General features: G+C 45.6%; 2 protein-coding genes across 2 annotated transcripts in view; one reads left to right on the top strand and one right to left on the bottom strand.

Annotated features, from left to right (window-relative positions):
• RYR3 (ryanodine receptor 3) overlaps positions 1–18,667 on the top strand; it is a 354,804-nt gene extending 336,137 nt beyond the window's left edge. The window contains exons 92-103 of the mRNA XM_021695474.2: positions 106–306; positions 3,518–3,648; positions 8,028–8,070; positions 8,549–8,676; positions 9,091–9,151; positions 9,450–9,596; positions 13,238–13,372; positions 14,430–14,586; positions 15,666–15,730; positions 16,092–16,192; positions 16,470–16,521; positions 17,657–18,667. Coding sequence (XP_021551149.1) covers positions 106–306; positions 3,518–3,648; positions 8,028–8,070; positions 8,549–8,676; positions 9,091–9,151; positions 9,450–9,596; positions 13,238–13,372; positions 14,430–14,586; positions 15,666–15,730; positions 16,092–16,192; positions 16,470–16,521; positions 17,657–17,752 — 1,317 coding nt within the window. The 3' untranslated portion in view covers positions 17,753–18,667. The remainder of the gene's footprint in view (positions 1–105; positions 307–3,517; positions 3,649–8,027; positions 8,071–8,548; positions 8,677–9,090; positions 9,152–9,449; positions 9,597–13,237; positions 13,373–14,429; positions 14,587–15,665; positions 15,731–16,091; positions 16,193–16,469; positions 16,522–17,656) is intronic.
• Positions 18,668–18,743: 76 nt separating this feature from the next.
• AVEN (apoptosis and caspase activation inhibitor) overlaps positions 18,744–22,605 on the bottom strand; it is a 184,502-nt gene continuing 180,640 nt past the window's right edge. Inside the window, exons 5-6 of the mRNA XM_021695512.2 lie at positions 19,951–20,311; positions 18,744–19,227 (exon numbers count right to left, since the gene is read on the bottom strand). Coding sequence (XP_021551187.1) covers positions 19,112–19,227; positions 19,951–20,311 — 477 coding nt within the window. The 3' untranslated portion in view covers positions 18,744–19,111. The remainder of the gene's footprint in view (positions 19,228–19,950; positions 20,312–22,605) is intronic.

Below are 22,605 nucleotides of genomic sequence, written 5' to 3'. Positions count from 1 at the left end.
GCAGATGCTGGCAAGCTAAATGGGCGGGGGGGGAAGGGAGGCGGGGGGAGCCCAGTTGCAGAGGCTCTCTCTGATGTTGGTAAGAGAGTATGTGTCTTGGGCCAGGTCACTGAAGAACCTTTAGAAGAAGAGACAGAGGACATTGCAAACCTGTGGAATTCCTTTAATGATGAGGAAGAGGAAGAAGCGATGGTGTTCTTTGTCCTGCAGGAGAGCACTGGGTATATGGCACCAACGTTGCGGGCCTTGGCCATTGTCCACACCATCATCTCTTTACTCTGTGTGGTGGGCTATTACTGCCTGAAGGTGAGTCGCTGGCCACTCTGAATTTAATGGGACTCCTTAGGGAGGACATCATTTGGAACCCAGCCAGGTCTTTGTTCTCCAGGACTTTGCTGGTGGACGGAGGTTCATGGAGCAGTGGCATTGCCATCACTGGGAGCGGGTTAGAACTGCAGACTCTTGCCACACCCCGAGGCTTTTCTTTCTTTTATTTTTTATTTTTTAAAGATTTTATTTATTTGACAGAGAGAGACACAGCGAGAGAGGGAACACAAGCAGGGGAAGTGGGAGAGGGAGAAGCAGGCTTCCCGCTGAGCAGGGAGCCCGATGCAGGGTTCGATCCCAGGACCCCGGGATCATGACCTGAGCCGAAGACAGACACTTAACAACTGAGCCACCCAGGCGCCCCACCCCGAGCCTTTTAAATCAGAATCTGCAGCTCAGCATGCCTCCCGGGGGATCTGTATTCACAGTAGTTTGAGAAGCCTTGCTCTGGGAGTCCCTTTTCAGGCACTTCCTGTTGACTTTCATAGGGTTAGAATCACCAGGCTAAGTCACACGTAGGGCTAGTAATGAGAGCTCCTTCTGATCTTTGAACTTAGGTTGGAATTTTTATAAAAATGCTTTTCACCTTTCAAACCGTATTAGGTTTCAACTACTTGAGATAGCAGAAGAAAACTTACTGATGAGTTACTGTTTCAGTTATCCAGTGCTAGGTAACAGATTGCCCCCAAAACTTAGTGGCTTAAAATGACACTTTCTCTCTCTGGTTCTCTGGCTCGACTGGGCACACTTGAGCAGTCCTTCTGCTCCACGTGAAGGCAGCCGTGTCAGCCACCATCTGTCAGCTCAGCTGGGCTGGACTGTCCCTGATGACACGCTCCCACGCCGGCAACGCTGACAAGGGAGCAAACGGTTGGAAGGCTGGGCTCAGCCGGGGTAGCTGGGCCTCTCTGTCTCCCTGAAGACTCAGGGCATCCCTGAGTCACAGGGTCAGCCCGGAGTCACTGACGCACAGGAGGCGAGCGGGAGCCACACCAGGGTACGAATATCAGGAGACTTAGTTCACTGCGGCCATCTTCACACACTACTACGCTTATAGGAGTCTTCATATATGCGTATGACTCCCGCTATCCTATTTTTGGTGTTCCAAGTCCAGTTCTGCTACTACGCTACCACATCTTTTTTTCTCATTACATTTTTTTCCTTCTCTTAATTGCAAGTCTCCTTGGCCATACACCATGCCATCTTCCCCCTGGGAAGAGTCCACAACATGTATTCTTATCCTTGTGGCTGTCACTTCCCCCAGTGAACTAGAGTATTCTGCGGGAAGTCTAGCTGCCCTGTTGGGGCAAACGCGTGCCCTGACCCACACTGAGGACTCCTTTGTAATGATGAAATCACAGAGTCTACAGCCAGGCTGCCTGGGTGGGACTCCCAGCTCTGCCACCAATCTCACCATTCCCCTGATTGCTCATCTGTAAAAATGAGTGTTATAATAATAACACCAACTCCAAAAAGTTGCTGGGAGTATTAACAGTTACTCCAGTTGCTGGGAGTATTAATGTATAACAGGACTCAGAACCCCAAACAGAGTAACTACGAGAGCGTGCTAGTGGTTTACCTTAGTCCAGCATCCTGGGGCTCAGCTTGTTGGATTCGGTGCAGATATAACGGGGACCTAGAGAAAACAAAAGGTAAATACTACCTAGGGAATAAAGATGTGGAGGTCCTCCTTACAAGGGTATACAAACCCTGAGGAGACTGAAGCGGGGAGTGCTTCAAATCCCAGAGATGAGTACTGCTCTAACCCTTGGTGGTGGTGGTGGTGGTGGTATTATTATTATTATTATTATTATTATCATTATTATTATTCAGAATCCTTTCCGAATACAGCAGACGTCGTTAGTCAGAGTGGCTTTACCTTTGCTTTCCCTCCCACATCATCCATTAGCGAGCAGCAATCATTGATTCCTCACAGTGTGCAAATGCCTATTATTAGCCTTTGCCACCTTCCTGTCGTTAGTCTTTTATCTTCTCTGTGGTGTTTTGTCATTTTAAAGAAAAAAAGGGCAAGAAGTAACTCTTTACAAATCATTATCTAAATTTTTTTTTTTCTTGGAAATAAAGAAATAGTGTGGGGCATATGGATATCATGAGCTTTGAGAAAGAGTCACTGGCAGAAACCATTTGGAGACCCAGGCCTGAGGGATGTCGCCATGTAACCAGTGGCTTTCCGGCCGCATGACAAGCCCTGGCTCTGTCTGCATTAAGCTTTCCTGGCTAGAGGAGGCCCTGGTTGCTCACTTCCTGGGATTTCAGTAGTCTCCTCTGACCTCACTAACTCTGTCCCTTATTTGAAGTATGTGTGTCTGGTGATGGTTGGAAAGTGGATTACTTTCCCCTCCTTCTCTGTGTACCTTTTTGGTGGTAGGTCATCAAAGCCATGCCACCATCTCTAGGCTAAAATGACAGTGACAACCGGAAGAGAATGAGGAGTGATTGTCGGGAACCAGTAAGTGTGCTACTCTGAGGAAGAAAACTTCAATACTGAAAGACTGTACAGAGCCCAGTGAATCCTCTCCTCCTAGCTGGCAAACCGTGTTTCATCAACCAAACATCAGTGCCATGAAATGAATATGACCATAGCCATTGAAGGGGGCTGGAACATTCCATGGTATTTCTGTGGCTGCCCAATCCACTCTAGAATAGTTCTTTTCTTTCTAAGTCTTGGTTCAGCTCTAGTCTAGGAGTCCTAGGGGACCTAACCTATTTGGCCTAGGAACTGGCCTAAATATGGCCTTCTCCCCAGGATGGGTCAAGGAGTCTAGTTTGTATTACTATCACCTATTCAATCCAAACCTCGAAGGGTGGCCCAAATGAAACCAGCTTTTTGGAGAGGGAGGCGTATTAGCCAAAGGAGTGAGAGATTTATTTGGCTTTAGATCTATACCTAGGCACCCTAAGAATCCTACTGCAAAGAGATTCATGCTTCAGGGGCACCTGGCTGGCTCAGTCGGAGGAGCATGTGACTCTTATCTCAGCGTCATGAGTTCAAGCCCCAGGTTGGGTATAGAGATTAATAAAAAAATACATTTAAAAAAGAGAGAGAGGTAAAGTGAGAGACAGAGATTACCGCCCTTAAGTTGGAAAGGCTAATTTGTGCGGAATGCTTGGGAGAGGGCGCTGTAATCAGAAAGCCTTCTCTGAGTAACCAATGCCTTCCCACTCCTAGGTCCCTCTGGTGGTATTCAAAAGGGAAAAAGAAATTGCCAGGAAGCTGGAATTCGATGGCCTGTATATCACTGAACAGCCCTCTGAAGATGACATCAAGGGGCAGTGGGACCGCCTAGTAATCAACACACCGTAAGTGTCATCCCTCACCACCATCCTGAAAAGGAAAAGGAGTCTGTACTGTAAATAGAATGACGTGTTCTTAACCAGCTTTGGAGACTGATTAATATAAACCTTTTTTCTGGTTTCTAGGACTTACTTTCTCCACTGCCTTCCTAGTAAAATAGCCTGTTGCCCCTCAAACACTTGTGTCTATCTATAAGCATTTAATGGGGGACAGAGGATGTGATCAGGGAGTGCTAAGCATATTTAATTAAGACCAGATGGTCCAGTACAGTATGACTTCGTTTTCCACGTTCAAGCCATACAGAATGTTTCCCTGGCCCGGGGGTTCTGAGATCGTCTGATCAGCTTCTCCAGAGCTCCCATACGGCACAGCGGTTCCATGACAGCACCCCACTGAAGTCTTCTCAGACAGGTAGCCTGGTTGGTAATAGAACTCCTGCCATTATCACTTGGTAGGCAGTTCCTTGGGCAGTTAAAATAGGGCCATCGGGGGGGGGGGGGGGGGGGGGCCCCCCGGGGGGGGCCCCCCCGTTTTTGGGGGGGGGGGGGGGGAAGGGGGGGGGGGGGGGGGGGGGGGGGGGGGGGGGGGGGGGGGCGTGACCACCTGTGGCGAGCAGCCTGCTTTGTTGGAAGGCAAGTGTATAATTGGTACCGTGGTGGGAAAGAGCGTGGATTCTCCAGCCACAGGTGGAAGACCAGGTCAGCTCTGTCACTTAGTTGTCTGTGGGCAAGGTAATGAAGCCTGCTGAGCCTCGATTTCCCCTTCATTAATAGAGGCATGAGAATACCACCTCCTGAAGTCCGGGAGGATCGATGAATGCATGTTACATGCTTGGTACAGTGCCTGGCACGTGGTAGGCATCAAGCTTTTCGTCATTCCCTTTCTCTACCCGTTCAAAAAATGGCCATCACCATTAGTGAAGGTAACGCCGACGTGTTCACAACTGGGAAAGTGAGAGTTTTGAGATAAATTAATGCGCCGAAAGAGAAGAGCTACAGGGCTAGATATGTAAACAGAGGTGACTGTGTTGAAACTCTTAGCTGTGCCAATTAAACTGTGCACGTTTGCCAACAACAACCCTGACCGCTGGGGGAAGAAAATCGCTCCTGATCCAAAGATGGTCAGGCAAACGAGGGAGGCAGCTCTATAAAGGCACAACTGAGCTCTTTAAAATAGTCTGTAGAATGGGAAGATTCTTCTATTGGTGCGGGAGGGAGTGAGCATGCAAATCGAAAGTGTATCCCTGCTGCATGCAGGTCCTTGCCAATCCCCTCAAATAAGGCAAACTATAAACCCCGGTTTCTGACCCTTTGTCATCACATCACAGAAATTTTGGATACTATTAAATAATGTGATTGTTTGGTCAGCTGTCTGCAATTATCAGTACTGCTTGTGACACAGGGATATGGCCTAAAAGTCCCAGTAAAAAGGCAGTTTAAGATCTAGAAATATAAGTATCTAAGGAGTTAATGAGCCGAGTACACTAAAACGTCCCAACAAGGATCTTTGCTGTTTTTTTATTTGAAGTGGCTTAGATGTCCATGAGCAGAGAAATGCATAAATAGCTGTTTTAAAATTTTTAGGTGGATCTTTTTTTTCCACAATTATGGCATCATAGTACATGCAGTGCTTTGCAGTAACCTACTTTTTACAGTTAACTATATATCAGAGAGCTATCTTTTATTTTTATATTGTTAAATACACATATTAAGAAAATATAAAATGTATATTTTAAGTCTAATAATGAACTACAAGGTTTTAAAAATGGAACCTTGCTCATAGCTTCCAAGCCCCGGGTGTTCTCCCTGATCATAACTTCCCCAACCCCCACTTAACTATTCTCCTGGCTTTAGTGATAGTCATTCTTTTACCACTTAGGTATGTGTCCCTAGAAGCGTTCTTTCACATTGACTATTTTGAACTTTATGGAAATGGAATTATGCTATATACATTATGCGGTCATACTTTTGTTCAACACTGCATCTGGGAACTCACCCATGTTGATGTGTATAGCCATAGTTTGGTCATTCTGAAAACTGTAGCATTTTCCATTGTATGAGTGTTTATCATGTATTTTCCTGACAATGGACTGTTTCTACTTTCTGGCTCTTACAAACAGTGGGACAATGAACACTTTTATACCTGAAGCTCCAGTAAAAGGTTTCTCTAGAGTAGAGACCAGGAAAGGAATTTGCATAATAGTAGGAGATGCAAATGTTTGTCTTGATTTACATTCCAACCATCACTGTATGCGAGTTCCTGCTTCCCTGCCTCTGCCTCACTTGTTAAGATACTCAGATAATTGTGCTAATTCGGTAGGTGTGTAATAGCATCTCACTGTGCATCTCCTTCATTTCTAAAGAGGTTGAGCATCTTGTATTATTATTTTTGACCATTCATATATAGAAGTGTTTTTTTTTTTTTAAGATTTTATTTATTTATTTGACAGAGAAAGAGACAGCGAGAGAGGGAACACAAGCAGGGGGAGTGGGAGAGGGAGAAGCAGGCCTCACGCCGAGCAGGGAGCCAATGCGGGGCTTGATCCCAGGACCCTGGGATCATGACCTGAGCCGAAGGCAGACGCCTAACGACTGAGCCACCCAGGCGCCCCTAGAAGTATTGTTTATTGATACATTTCCCTTCTGGAGGTTCTGTTGTCTACCTCACACTTTAAGGATTATTATCAAGTAAAATTATGTTTTCTACCTTCAAGGAGCTTACATACCTAGTCAGGGGACAAGAATACTCAGACCAAGGTAAGATCATGTCTGTGAAATGGTCTTGCCTGGAACCTTCAGTCAGTGACCCTGTGGCATCACTTGTGGAATTTTCCACTTAGGACAAAATGTGACCATGGCTGAGTTGTACGTTATGGACCATTTGTATAAGGGATTTAAGAGAAAGGAGATTTTAGTGTGGACAGAGGAAGCCTGGATTGATTTTTTTATTTGCTTTGTTTATTTTAGGTTCTAAATGTAATACATGAAAAAAAATCAAGTAGAAAAGCGTACAAAGAAGAAAATCAAAATAATCATTTCCATGCCTCCAGAGATAAAATCTATTACCACTTTACTCTGTAAACTCAGCATTCGTTTTTGCTTTTAAGTGACATTTGGATGTTTGAAACAAAGAAATTGCTTTAGCTTTCCCCTTCCCGCTGTCCCTGCAAAAAAAAATTTTTTTAAAGATTGTCAGCCTGTTGGGGAAGTGGCATTTGCTGAGGGTTATTCTTCTGAGAGGTCCCTGAATAGAGGGAGGTCCTCACTTCCTTACTACCAGCTTGGATGGCCTTTATAGGAGACTACTGTGTTCCAGAGTCAATAAGAATGGACTCAAATTAAGGAAAACTGAACTAAGAATGCATGCACCAAGGGCCAGAGGTTCCTTGGCTGCAATCTAGACTCACAAGGAACTCTCCCAGGAAAGATCAATCATTGTGGAAGGGAGAAAAGTCTTTTTTTTTTTTTTTTTTCTGAGAGAGAGCGAGCAAGCACTCAAGGTGGGGAGGGGCAGAGAGAGAGAGAATCCCAAGCAGGCTCCCCGCTGAGCACAGAGCCTGAGTGATCTCATGACGCTGAGATCATGACCTGAGCCAAAATCAAGAGTTGGATGGTTACCCGACTGAGCCACCCAGGTGCCCCAGGAGAAAAATATCTTAAATGGTTTTTGCCAACATACCTGAAAGTGACAGTTCCTCCTGGACTTTAACACTTACAAACTCTTTGCAGTGGAGCTGGTATAAATTACTAGGCTGAGGAAAGACATTCCTCTGAGGGGTTAGGGATGGTATGGTAGAGGGAACCACCTCCAAAAGACAGAGGGATCTAATTCCCTGAGAAAAGCAGACCCCACAGGAGTTATATAGGGATGGAGAATAGAGTGGAAGAGCACTCTGGTTAAGAAAAACCCCACATACATGAACTAAAGGGATTCCCATACTGGAAATGTCATCAAGTTAGGGACTTTGTCTACACTTTCCACCACTGTATCCGTATCACCTGCCCCGGGTACCAACACGAAGTTAGGTACTCAATGAATGAAACCTGAATGCATGTGTTTTCCTCTAGGGTTTTGTTTCTAGTTACACTGGGATCAAGAAACATGTACCTGCTTCTGTCTAGTCTACCATCACAAATCCTGACTCTTTACCATAATTTTGAGGCAGAAAATGCAGAGTGGCTCTCCAGGTGTTTCAGAAGCCAACACAAAGAAGCAAGGCCATCGGCTCAGTTAGATCTGTGGTGACTCTGAGCTTCAATCAGTCTGAATTCTTGAATGAGCAGGACAAAACCCAAGGAGATCCTAGATCCAGACACAGATCTCATAGCTTCTTGATGTGTTTGCCTTGATGTTAAGAACCTCCCCTTTTCATTTTCTTTTTCAGATCTTTTCCTAATAACTACTGGGACAAGTTTGTCAAGAGAAAGGTATGCCTTGTCAGTTGGTGGGGGTGGGGAGGTGGTTTCCATGACCACCAAAGAAATGTAGATTTTTTTTTAAGTTCTACATATACAAACATGAAGAAATCTGCTGTTGCTTTTATGATGGTATCTTGAACAGAGTAAGTCACAGAAGGGCTTTTGTCTGAACATATGTAGGTTTTGGCTCCATTCCTATACTCCTCTGCCCTAAACAGCTTAACACCATCACTACTTTCTGCATACTAGTTTTCTTCTCCCATCCGAAAAGGTATTAGCTTGAGAAGCGGTTTTCACTTGGTCTCTTTTGTTTCTGTTTTCTCCTGGGGCTATTTTTTTCCTCTTTATTTTCCTGTTGCATTTTGAATCGTGTCTTCATCAACCCCCTTGAAAGAGCCCAGAGCATAGGGAAGCTCTGAAGACCTTGGGGCCGGAGACAGCACCGTGCTGCGCGGCCCGAGCTCACTCTGTCGTCCTCTCTCTCCAGGTGATCAACAAGTACGGAGATCTCTATGGAGCAGAACGCATTGCTGAACTCCTGGGTTTGGACAAAAATGCCCTTGATTTCAGCCCAGTCGAAGAGAGCAAAGCAGAGGCGGCCTCTCTGGTGTCATGGTACAGAGCTTAGGGGTTCAAATCCCAAGTCTGGCCCAAGTGGATCCTTTGTTTTTCCAGTTCTCTTCAGTTTGCCAGAGGGAAGGCCTGCAGCACACCCATGTGCACTCAGGCTCTGGTCTGGCTTAGGGGTTTTCTTCTAGCTTCTGACATATTGGGAGAACACGGCCTCAAGAAATTTAAAGACCTATCAGCTTTTATGCCTGTTAGAGCTGAAAGAGAAAGACTAATTAAAATTTCAAGATGTGTGATTCAACCGTTCTCAGTCTCATGGGGAACACATACAACTTGATAAAGCTCAGAGCTGTGTTTAGATTATTAAACCTGAGAGGAAAAACTTAATTTTCCCCCTTATTAAACACTTAACTAAAGTCTGACATTTATAAGTTTTAAAATTTTTTTGTTCCCCTTTAGGCTGAGTTCCATTGACATGAAGTACCATATCTGGAAGCTGGGAGTTGTTTTTACTGACAACGTGAGTATGGCACCCGGAAAAACAAGATTCTGTACCATGGAATCTATGTCACTGGATGCCACAGGGCCACAAGCTAGGGTGGGTGCCAGGAAGATTCAGTGCTTGCTTATCAAAGATGGAGGGCCTTCCCGGTGCTGGGGGAACAGCAGTGGTGGAAGGCGTTTCACTTGGCAATTCTTAGGCCAGTTGCAGCACCTCAGCTCCTCAGTATCCAGGGGAAAAAATGGTTTAATGGGCCCATCATGAGGCACGAATGCCTGAAAGGTTGCTAAATTGCCTGTCCGTCCTTTCTCCGCAGTCCTTTCTCTACCTTGCCTGGTATACAACCATGTCAGTCCTGGGCCACTACAACAACTTCTTCTTCGCTGCTCATCTGCTGGACATCGCAATGGGCTTCAAGACACTGAGGACTATTCTGTCATCTGTAACTCACAATGGCAAGCAGGTATTGGGGTTTGTACTGTGCAGAACAGGAGGGGCCTAGATACGGATAGGGGAAAAAAAGCCAACAACATGTGGTACACTAGTGTATGGCAGGAAGGTATGTGTCATGGTGTATAGTACACCTTTCCTGGCCAAACACATGAACCAGTAGATTGTTACTGCAGAACTGTAGCCATCACTTAAGAGACATAAGACCTTGATGTAGAAACCCCGAACATTTAGATCAGCCAGGAAAAAGGGAGAGGGAAGGAGGTGATGGACATATCAGAATCACTCTGGAGACCTTTCCTGGTTTACCCTTTCCTCCACGAATCTGATACATTCCCTGGGGGTTGGTAAGTAGGCTATGCAATTAGGAAGCTCCCTGGGTACTTCTGAAACATGTTTCTGATTAAGAAGCAATCACTCAGACATATACACACACACACACATGTCTGCATCTGTATCTGTCTATATAGACATGGCTGTGTCCAGCCTCTTCTATATCCAGTCTGTTTTCTACAGTGTTGCCAGGGTCAATCCCTTGATTAAAATCCTCTAGTGGCTCCTTTTGTCAACAAACTCCTTAGCATTTCTTTCCTCATTACGTGCAACTTCATAAATGAGACATGAGTTCCCTCCCATCTCTAAGCCTTTGTGTAGGAGAGGGAGTACAGAAAGAAGTTAAAATGTGCCAGGATTTGTACAGCCATTATGGAGAACCCTCAGAAAATTAAATCTAGAACTGCCACATGATCCAGCAGCCCCACTTACGGGTATATAGCCAAAGCCAATGAGATCACTATATCAAAGAGATACCTGCATTCCCATGTTCATTGAAGCATTATTCATAATAGTCAAGACACAGAAAAAAACCTAAGTGTCGGGGCGCCTGGGTGGCTCAGTTGGTTAAGCGACTGCCTTCGGCTCAGGTCATGATCCTGGAGTCCCTGGATCGAGTCCCGCATCGGGCTCCCTGCTCAGCAAGGAGTCTGCTTCTCCCTCTAACCCTCCCCCCGTCATGTACTCTCTCTCTCTCTCTCATTCTCGCTCTCTCAAATAAATAAATCTTTAAAAAAAAAAAAAAAACCTAAGTGTCCATCAATGGATGAATGCATAAAGAAAATATGGTATGTACATACAATGGAATATTAATCAGCCATAAAAAATGGAAATCCTGGCATTCACAACAACATAGATGGACCTTGAGACTATTGATGTTAAGTGAGATAAGCTAGACAGAGAAATACAAATACTGTATGATCTCACTTATACGTGGAATCTAAAGAAATTGAACTCCTAGAACCACAGAGTAGAATGATGGTTGCCAGGGGATGGGGGCAAAGGGGTTGTGTTGGTCAGAGAGTACAAACTTTCAGCTATAAGATGAATAAATTCTGGGGATCTAATGTAAAGAATGGTACTTGTAGTTAAAAATACTGTATTGTGTACTTGAAATTTGCTAAGACAGTAGATCTGAAGTGTTCTCACCGTCCCCCCCCCCACACAGTAGTTGTAACTATGTGAGGTGACAGATATGTTAATTACCTTGATTGTGGCATATTTTACAATGTATACATATATTAAATCATCACCTTGTACACCTTAAAAAAATAGGGGTTCCAACCAGAAAAAAATAAAGTCAAAATTGACCTTTAATTGTTCTAAAACGAAAGGTGTTGGAATCAGATCTATAAACACGGAGAACCAATGGTTGCCAGAGGGAAGGGGGTTGCGGGTTTGGGCAGAATGGGTGAAGGGAGTGGGAAGCACAGGCTTCTAGTGAGGGGATGAATAAGCTGTGGTAATAGAAGAAGGCTCAGCATAGGGAAGATAGTCAGTGGTATTCCAACAGCATTGTATGGTAACAGACGGGAGCTACACTTCTACTGAGCACCACGTAACATACATTAGTTTCAGGTGTACAATGTGGTGATTCAGCATCTCTGTAACATTGTCAACTCTACTCAGAAAAATTTCTAAAAAATCATCAGGTATTAGGGTGGTTTATTTCCTCTAGGTTTCTGGTAGTAGCAATAGTCAATGTTTCTTGTTTGGGTTGATGATCCTATAAAGGCAGTGTTACCCAAAGTGTGATCAGTGGAACACCAGTTCTACAATATGTTCTTTTAGAATTTTTTCCTTCCCCTTTACTCAGATATTGAAACGTCAGTTTTTATTGATTTAGCTTAATGACATTACACAAACATGTACCTTAAATGGAAAGCTTAAACAATGAATTTCTTATATGGGCTTGCTAAATAAACTCTGGCAAGATTGTAAAACAAAACAAAACAAAAAACAACTGTGCCCAGCTTGCCATGGGCCCGGGACTGTGATAGGCTCACAACTACCTTGTAAGGTAGAGGTTATGCTCACTTGACAGATAAGAGAACTGAAGTTCAGAGACGCTAAGTGTCTCCCCCAAGACCACACAGCCGCTAAGTGGCAGAACTAGCCCATTTCTTCCTTGGTGCAAAGCCCAGGTTTTTTCTCTGTTTCTAAAACCAACTGCATTCTGTGAGGTCTGCTGTCTGAGGTTTGCTAAATTATTATTCATCATTCAAAGAATGAATACTTTTCTTCTGGTATTTATCTCAGTACTCATGCCTACCCCCTTTTGTGCAACAACCTGAAACTCGAGAGCAAAGGTCTTACCTTCATAATGACTGTGATCTTCATCGCTCCGGCTCAACCCCCAGTCCCTCATATGGGCCAGATGAGCAGATCCCGCATCATCCTCATTCAGAGTACTTCCTCCAGCCAAGAAATAAGCATGCCCTATGACCCCTACAATGGTTCTAGGCAGATTTCTTGATTATGAAAAATGTCACTTCGCTAAACCATCATAAATAATTCTTATGGCGGCTTCAAAGCTGTGACAATTATCCACTCATGGTTATTGATGAAAACATGTACTGTAGGGATACCCACCAGTCCAAGAACCTTTAATTTCTTTAGAAGCAGCGTCAGAGTAGGAGCCATATTGTTAATTCTCCACTCACTGCTATCTCTGCAAAAAAAAGCAAGGGCACCCTCCTAGCTCTGTCACTGTTCAATCCTTAAATCCCTTCTTACATTGCTGAGGCCCAGTCCCGTAGCCCGGGTATGCATCTGCTCAGGCTGCCATCACAGAACCCCAGGCTGGTGGCTTAAACAACAGATTTATTTCCTCTCAGTTCTGGAGGCTGGAAGTCTAAGATCAAGGTGGGGGTAGACTTGGTTTCCTTCGGAGGCCTCTCTCCTTGGTTTACACCTAGCCACCCTCTTGCTTTTTCACTTGACCTTCCCTCTGTGCCTGTAGCTCCTGGCGTCTCTTTGTGTCCTAATCTGTACGTAAGAACTCCAGTTAGACTGGAACAGGGCCCATTCTAAATCCATCATTGCAATTTACCTCTTTAAAGGCCTGATCTCCAAATTCAGTCACATTCTGAGATGCTGGAGCTTAGGAATTTGGGGGGAGACAGAATTTAGTCCACAACCCCCACCACCATTACAGTCTTCTCCCCATAGGCTGTTTTGTCCACCATAAGGACCGCCTTCGCTGCCACCCCTCCTCTGTCCCCTTCCCACCTCACCTTTCTTGTTACCTTGGAGTCTCCTGAGAACCTCCAAGAGTGGAGAAGACTCACCCTCTTTCTCCTGTCTCCCTCCCACCCCCAGCTGGTTCTGACTGTCGGTCTCCTGGCCGTGGTGGTTTACCTCTACACCGTGGTGGCCTTCAACTTCTTCCGCAAGTTCTACAACAAAAGTGAAGATGACGATGAGCCCGATATGAAGTGTGACGACATGATGACGGTGAGAGCCCGCCCCCATCAGAGATTAGAACGGAATACAGGGAGAAGTGTCCTGGACAGACAGATGGAGGGAGACGGGTTGCAGGTGCACTGGTCTAAGCCCAGGTGGAAAGTGGAAGGAGCACACTGCAGAGCGGGAGGGGGATGGGGGGGTCTCATCCATCCACGCTTGTGTTAAAGAGACAAATTACCTCTATCTGAATGTGAATGGACCTGCATCTAAATTTCTTGGAAGTCAAGCCTTGGTCCTTTGTCTCTGAGATCTGGGGGCTCTAGTCCCATGAAACGTGCTCAATTTATTTCAACAAGCCTGATGGGGTTCTTTCAGAAAAACCACCATTATCTGAAAAACCGTCAGAGCAGCAGGAGGAGGGGGGGGGAGGGGTTCCTGTCCTGCCAGCCACTTGTGGGCAGGAAAGGCGCAGCTCCCGGTGAGCTAGCAGAGGGAGAGCACCAGTGTGACCGGCCCGTGTCTCCACGCTGCCCCTGCCTTTCCCCAGTCACTGCCTTTCCCTTTGCACCTCACCCCACCAGGCAGGGCAGACAGAGGGCGGTGCCCTGCTCTGGGAGCCAGCGCCCAGATGCCTACACTGGCTCACACATGCAGCCCAGAGGAGGAAAAGTCTTCCCGCAGACACGGCAGGAATCCCTGCCCTCCCGGGTGCACAGAGGATGCAGGAGGAGAGGAGGCCTTTTCCGGAGGTGGCACTCTAAATGAAGGCAAACTCCCATCTGGCGAATGCATGTTCATCAGGGCCCAGCGTTGTTTTAACTTACACATGCCCTACATGAACTCCCTCGTAGGTGTCAAATCGTTCAAACCTTTTTTTTTTTTTTAAATGAGCAAAGAATATCTTTTAAAGGCTAAGTGTAACAAGTCTTGCCACCTCCCGAGACCCTACCCTGACCAGTGGGCCTAGAGGACAGCAGCTAGCTGTGTGAGGACTGACATCACCGAGGAGCGCCCTCCCTCTGCCTCGCAAAAGAGCTCACATCCATCTTGCTGAAAACAAAACCCTGTGGCTTTGACCTGAACTGCCATTCTTTTTCTTCTCCAGTGTTACCTGTTCCACATGTACGTGGGAGTGAGAGCCGGAGGAGGCATTGGCGACGAAATTGAAGACCCTGCTGGTGACCCTTATGAGATGTACCGCATTGTCTTTGACATTACCTTCTTCTTCTTCGTCATTGTCATCTTGCTGGCCATCATTCAGGGTATGTTGCCAGTTACGTTAAGTATGAGCACGGCTTATACCTAGTGCTTTATCTTTCGGTATCTATGACATTATCTAGAGAGGTTTGTACATTCATTTACTAGTTAATTTGACAAAAATTTATTGAGCACCTACTATGCACTCAAGTGGCTAGACATAAAGCCAGAGATACACCCAGACACACAAGAAACCAGAAAATCTGAATGGAGGCCCCCCCCCCCACCTCTCTTCATCCCCCACTCGGAACTGGTTATCGCCTTCTCACTCTGCTTCCTAGAGATCTCCTGAGGCTGGTCTTGTCCCACAGCCTGTCCTCCCAGGCAAGGTGGTGGTGAAAGAGCAGAGAGAGGAACCGTGAAAGAGTGACAGGTTTTTTCTTTTGTGGGGAGGGGTACTGATATTTTAGTCAGTAGCTTGTCAGGAACTAGAGAAAGACCGTGATGAATTTGAGTCATGCCAAGGTGAGGTACCTATAAACATGCAGGTGTTGAGGGCTAAGAAGCCGTTAACTGTAATAGGTCTCTCAAGACACAAGTCAGGAATGGAATAGGAGGGAAATAATAAATATAGTAAGTCCACAGAAAATAAATATACAATACAAAAATGAAACAATACAAATGGGATCCATCAGCGCTGGGGGGTGGTACTCAAAAATCTGAGTGTAGAGGAGACTCTCCGGAAGGAGAAACAAAGAAACTGAAGAGGAATCCTGATCTATTTCAATGCTTAAGGAGCTGGAGAAGAGGAAGAGCCCACAAGGAAGACTGAAAAGAGAGTGGCCAAGCACCGTAATAGAACAGGGATGGGCTGGGGGGAGCCAAGTGGGTCAAGGAGTAAGCTGCTAGCATTGTGCACTGCAGAAAGGTGGAGTAAGACAAAGGCTGAGAAATGGTGAGCCAGGATGCAGCATTTGAAAACACAACGATTTTTTTCTGATTTTGCTTTACTGAGTTGGCCTGATAATTCTTTTTTTTTTTTTTTTTACACAAAACAATGTGGCCTCTACCATCGAACCTCTACCTTGAGCCCCGAAACAGATGACTGTAAACACTTTATCTGTCTTTGTATTTAAAATACCAGGTCTTATTATTGATGCTTTTGGAGAGCTAAGAGACCAGCAGGAACAAGTGCGAGAAGATATGGAGGTAAAGTTCGACTAGCTCCAACTCCATTTTTGTATCTTACAGCAAAAGAGTTTTTTAAATACTTGGGTCTGCAATTACATAGGGCCAGTCTTAGGCAAGTGACCGACAAAGTTTGTTTGCTGTGCCTGTCCTCTGGGCCTGGCTTCTGCTTCATCCTCCCCGGCCTGCCGCCTCCACCCTGCTCCACTAGCTAGGAGCTAAGGATGTGACACTGTGAAGGAGAGGACTAACGGCCAGTAGCATTAAAGAGAGAAATATTTTTTCATGGTCTCTCCGTTCGATCAGAGATCATCACCTCTTTCCCACCTGCCTGTAATGTCACGTGTACTAACGCCTTTACTGCTTCTCTTATTCGTCTTAGACGAAATGTTTCATCTGTGGGATCGGCAATGACTATTTTGACACGATTCCTCATGGCTTTGAAACACACACCTTACAAGAGCACAACTTAGCCAACTATTTGTGAGTATCCGTGGTCAACAGAGGGGACAGTGGCTGAGGAAGAACGGTAGAGTAAAATAAACAGTTATGTCATATGGTTCCCCTCTGTGTGTGCCCTTTCTGCCTAGTTCTCTGAAAAAGTAGAGGCAGTTAGGAAAAAGGTAGCCGAAATGCTTCCTCACAAGTACACTTAGCCCAAGGTTTAGGAATGGTAAAAAGAATTTCTCCTCACAAAAAGACTAACCAAAATAATATTGTCTTTTTCTCACTTATTATACCTTTTTCCCCCTTGTTCCAGGTTCTTCCTGATGTATCTGATTAATAAAGATGAAACAGAACACACGGGTCAGGTGAGAAATAAAATGTCTTAAGAATCGTACCCCTGGGGCGCCTGGGTGGCTCAGTTGGTTAAGCGACTGCCTTCAGCTCAGGTCATGATCCTGGAGTCCCAGGATCAAGTCCCGCATCAGGCTCCCTGCTCAGCAGGGGGTCTGCTTCTCCGTCTGACCCTCTTCCCTCTCGTGCTCTCTGTCTCTCATTCTCTCTCAAATAAATAAATAAAATCTTTAAAAAAAAAAAAAAATCGTACCCCTGCATTAGGAGTTTCCGTTTCTGAAGTCTTGAGACTCAACAGAGCACAGGATGTCTGAAGTAGACAGATGACTTCATTAGTCTCCAACGTACATTTTTCCTCTGCATAATTCCGCCATCTCTGTGTGACCTAAGAAGCCAATATTCTCAGGCAACTCCAATCTCTCCCTAAAGACTTTCTGGTTATCCTACCCAACTAACACTGACATTTTCTAAACCCTTATGGTTACTGCTTCAGAGTAGAAGAGCTGGAGGTGGGGAGAACATTACAGAGAAAAAGACAAGGAGGAGCTGAGTGGGTGGCTCTAACAAAGAGAGTAAAATGGTGTGAGAGACAGCCAGAGAAAGACAACCACCTCATGTGTGGGTGACACAGGGAAGGTGGAGGTGTGGGTAGTATGAGTGAAAGTATGTGTCAAAAGGGATTCTGTGACTAAGTATGAGAAACAAATGCAGAGATAAGAGAACAAAGGGAAGAAAAGATAGGTTATCTAATACTCAAACAGCATCAGATCTGTGGGACCGCTTCACAGCTCAGACACTTGAGAGGCAACTGGTTCTAGATCTCCCTTCAAATGCTCCAGGCATCTGCCCGAGCCAGCACTCACTATCCCTTCATTGTGCGTTCTTCTGCCTTCTACCAATTACAAATGGCATAGAATCAGCCTGTTGCTAGATCTTTAAGCATTTTTACTTGGAATCATTACATTGTGTTCAGTGTTTTGGGGAATGACTTTTTGCTCCTAAACTAGCCTGGGCTGGGAACAGAGCAAGGAAGAAGGTACTAGTTGGGACCCATCACCCTTCCCCAAGGGAGACCTACGGAGTAAAAACCACCTGGGTTTAAGCTTACTGTGGTTTAAAAAGAAGTACCCTTTGTTCCCATTATTTCAGGAATCTTACGTCTGGAAGATGTACCAAGAAAGGTGTTGGGATTTCTTCCCAGCTGGTGACTGCTTTCGGAAACAATATGAAGATCAGCTTGGATAAATCAGAATGAAAGAAACTCCACAATTCTGGATGGTCAACTTCCAGGGAACTAAATCCTTTTTACAGTTCTGCAAAATATTTGAAATGTGACCTATTCTAAATGCCTCCCTTTCAAGAGGAAGTGTTTGTTACAATTATGTGATATTTTGGGATTGATTTGGCTTTTTTGTGCCTAATGGACATATCCCTGGGGGAGACAACCTATCAAAATGTTGAAAGATGGCAAAAAATCAAGGAAACTGTAGTTGAGAATACCTTCAAGTTTTTCAGTTCTAATGGAACTAAGTTGTTGCAATGATGTCATTGAGGAAAGGACTAGAAGTATGAAGTCTTCAATGCACAATACTGAAATTTTAAACACTTGAATATCACATGACAGTATCCACTAGTGACTCATGGTCTGAACTACAAAAAAATCATTTTAACTGCAGTCAGATTTCTCCCATGGTACTTGCTAGTGAATGTATTCAGAATCAACTTGAAAAGCTTTAAGCAGTTAAAGAAATAGAAAAAAACACCCAACACTTTGTCGACACTGAAATATCGATTAAGTGCCTTAAAATCTCTTTAGATATAGCTATGCAAATTTTTTATGTTTCTGTTCCAGACGGACAGTTCCATTAATGAGTTGTGTTGATCTTCCGTCTTTATGAAACCGCACTTGAAGGTTATTCCTATCATTTTTTTTCAGTAACAGCTTGTCAACTGCTGTTATTAGAAGTACTGTACTGAAAATCCAGAAAAATTTCAATCTTATGCCAAATTGAGTACTGCTTTATGGTTCCCTTGTAAGTACTGGAGCTGCTGTGTTTAGGTGAATCTCCTTACATCAAAGGAAGTACCCACTGCAATAAAGTAATACACACCAATCTGGGGTGTTGGCCTCTTGTGATGTACCTCTTCTGGATGATTCTACAGCCGTCCTGTGATTACTGGAAGAAGGGACACGAGACAAAGGGCCTAACACCCCACCCAAGAAAGAAAGGAATTCCATAGACCAGCGTTTGTTTATTTTGGCCACAAATGCATGCCTTGTTGCTATTCTATCAGCAGCACCTGCTCTGCTGTAAACATGGAAAGGAAGGAGGCTGGAAATAAGAACCATAACATCCCCTGCCCTCGAGGAATCTATTAGATTGCTAAGCCAGAGAACAAATGCAACGAGCCTCTTAGATGTATAGTTTCGGATGTCGTGGGCCAGAGGTAGGCGTTTACTGCGGCAAGCGTGGTAGAACACACTGGCTCGGGGCATGCTCAGAAACCAGCTGTTCTGGAAGGACAGCCTTGGGCCCGCCCTTACTGACAAGGCAATCAAAATTTGCTTCAGGCACTTTTTTTTTTCCTCCTTTTTCTTTCATGTTAGGAAATCATGCTGTCCAACCAGTCTTCAAGCTCTTCCTCAGTAACAGTTTTTGATGTACATGGTTGCTCAGATTCCACATTCTTTTCTTCCATCACAGAGAGCTCTGCAGGACCTGGGGAAATAAAAGCATTAACAACTTCACGTTAATCCCAAAATTGAGGGTGACGGTTTCCTTGGGGTTTGTTCCATGATAGAATTCAGCCCTGATTATTACTGTGCTTACAACTAGAGGAAACATCCTATTATGGTTAGAGGATACAGTAATTAATAGCTAAACAAATTAGTAAATGGGGTAGAGATTTGCTCTTCTATTTATTCTGAAGTTGAATGTCACAGTTCACTAGTTTTCTAAAAAGACCAGCAGCTCCATTTTCTTTTACTGTCGTAGCAATCCTGGGAAGTCCTTACAGGTTCTCCAGTGCAGTGCGGTGATGGAGCAGACACCCTCGGCCTCTCTGTAGCAGAGGGCCCGCGGGCTCACAGGGCACACACAAAGGCCGAAGTGCTCTTTTGTACAAAAGGAAGATCGAAATAGCAAGCCAGAAGTCTGGAGAAGTCGATTAAAAGGTCTGCTGCTGCACAGCTGAGGGCGACGAGGATCCGGATGCCTTTTTCTAGCGCCCGGTCCAGCGGCAGCCCCGGGTTTAATACTGCAATCAGGCAGGGAGCAGCTCTGCAAGCCTGGCATAGCGACTGAGAGGCAGGCTGTCAGAAAGGTCAGCGGACAGCAGCAGATTGATGTCAGACGCTGGTGGAGAGGGGTAGGGACGTGACGCAGGTGGGGCTGTTGGCACACAAAAGAGAAGATGGATAGGGAATAAAATGGAGGCCATACCTTTTTCTTCTTGGGCCACCTTCCCATCTTTCTCAGATTCTTGGTCCTGAGAGGTCTGGTCTGGTGCGATGTCATCTCCGTCTCTCACAGGTGCATCTAAACTAAGCAGCAGGTCTAATTCTTCCTCCAAGTGGTCCGCTGCTGACTGCAGTGGGGTGCTGGGTTTCTGAGAACCCTGTGAGGGAGCGGGGCTTGGGCCATCTTTATCCAGGGACGTGGGGCAGCCAGCAGCAGCCGATTTCAGCTCGGAGATGGAGCCCTTTCCTCCAGGCCCCAGGGGCCCTTTTAACCGCATCCCCAGTCCCTTGCCTTCCTCATTTCTCTTTGGTTTCACCTGAGGAAGCTCTAAAGGAAGGGTGGTCTGAAAGAGAAGCAAGCCAAACTTTGTGGAGTAGGAAAATTCAATTCAGACAGGAAGTTCACAAAGGGTTCCCCCTGCCCCAGAACCCTTCCTTACTGAGTTGGCGTAAATGGGGTGACCTCACTGAAACACCACAGGGCCGTGCCTCCCCCTCTGCCCACCTCTGCTCTGTGCCATTGCAGAGGTGACATCGGAAGGGCATGTCTTTCTGTAACTGCCCTGAGAACTGGCAGTACCCCAGGTCTGGGTGAATGTACATATGCTTAGAGGTGTGAGGAGATAAACACCTGTAAAATGCACCCAGAAGTAATTAGCAAATCAGATCTGTGCACGGTACTTACATGCACTAATAATAAAGGTGAAGGGACAGAGTCATCAAGAACGACTCTTAGTAACATTCGAGTGAAAAATGCCAGACACAAACGAAAACCTACTATTTGATTACATTTGTAAAAAGTCCAAAAACAGGCAAAATTCATCTTTACTATTAGAAGTCAGGAGAGTGGTTTTAGGGAAGGAGCGACGCGGCGGACGGGCGGCATCGGGAGTGCTGCCAATATTCTGATTCTTGATCTGGACGCTGATTCCACGGTTACATATATTTATGCATGCACTTTTCTGCAATAATTTAACAAGAGTTAACTCTCCAGGTGACTGTAATGTAGGGCTAAGGCTGAGCAGCTCTGTCCTGGAGGGAGGCCTGGGGTGACCAGCATGGTGGCAGAGAGGGTAGAACCTCAGAATGAGGTTCAACCCCTGGCGGAGGCACTGTCCCCTTATTTGCACGCTGAAGCATCGTGAGCAGATCCAGTGTGCTAATAACTCCTCAGGGCTTTTAAAACAGGATGGCTTTCCACATAAACAGTCCTCCGTTGTTGTCAGTGTGCAAGACAAAGCTGGCATGTGGGCGTCTCACGTGGCTTTTGTTTTTAACTCCCCAGATGATTCTGACGTACACAGTTGAGAATAACTGCTCTACATCTGACACAAATCCTCACTTTCCGATGGTCACAGCACTTCCTTTTCTCCCTGAGGCCCCATCACCTTCAGCTCGGTGTTTCCCTGGCGTATTGTGCTAACCCTTCACCGTGCTGTGGGGAATGCGCCCCAGCCACGCTTGTCAGGACTTGGAACATCTCTGGACACCCAGCAGGGAAAGCAGTGCTCTCCCAATCACTAAGAAAACCCCAAACACCCCCAAACCTTCCTAAAGCTCCATGGTGATTCCGTCAGAGGCAAATGCCATCCTCTCTACTTCCCTGCCCTGCCCCCCAGCCCTGAATTCTACTTGCTGCCCTAAACCGGGGGCCAGTCAGGGCCACAGAAACAAGAGTCGGGTGGGTAACCAATTCATGCATCTGCTCAAGTGCAGCAACACATTCAGCTGCAGCACGAAGTGGCTCGTTTCAGTTGCTGGGGTTCTCTTTACAATTAGTACTGCCCAGGGTTTCACTTTTTTAAAAATGCAGTCGAGCCACAGTTACATTGTGAAGTAGCTGTGGTACGGTCTGTTGGGCCTCCCCCTCTGTCAGTTCATTCATCTGCTGCTATCTTACACTGGTATATTTACGTTTCTAGCCCTTCATTCTCAACTAGAGATTTCTATAACCGACTCGTATTTCCACTTTGATAGCTCAGAGGCACAGACCCATAACATCCAAACCTCCCCCTTCCTGATAACCACCCCAGCGCTGAGTTGCACAGGCTGGAAGGCCAAGGATAATTCTCTGCTTGCTCACCATTTCCAGTATTTTCCAAGCCCTGCTAATTTTCCTTTTGAAGTACGTCTTGGTCAAGTCCAATTCTCTGCTGTCTCTACCATCGTCGCCCTAGTCCCACGTACACTGCCCCCCTGGCCTGCTGCAGCAGTCTCCTGGTGTGACCCAGTCTCCGCTGGTGGGTATACGCTCCCGCACATTTGCCAACACACACACCCACCCGTTCCCACAACCCCCTCCATTCTGCAGCCAGAATGCTCCTGGGCATCCTCATTCTCAGCAGCAGTGTTAAGGCAGATCTGACTGGGTCACTCCTCTCTAAATTCCAACTCACGTGTTTTTATACTCTGGATCTTGGCTCATCTGACACCCCTTCAGGAAAGCCATTCCTAATCACACCAGAGTAGATCAGGTTCATTATTATATATTCTCATAGCACACTACACTCCTTCATGGGACATACCACAATTGGATAACTTGACCAATACTCACATTTCCCAATAGATTAAGCTCCATGAGATCAAGAACCATGTCTGTCTGATCACCACTGTCTGCTTAGTGCTAAACACAGAGCCT

Source organism: Neomonachus schauinslandi, chromosome 9 (assembly GCF_002201575.2).
Source record: "Neomonachus schauinslandi chromosome 9, ASM220157v2, whole genome shotgun sequence".
In the NCBI taxonomy this organism is placed as follows: domain Eukaryota; kingdom Metazoa; phylum Chordata; class Mammalia; order Carnivora; family Phocidae; genus Neomonachus; species Neomonachus schauinslandi.
The sequence above is the reverse complement of the archived record's forward strand: the minus strand, read 5'-3'. Positions and strand labels throughout refer to the sequence as shown.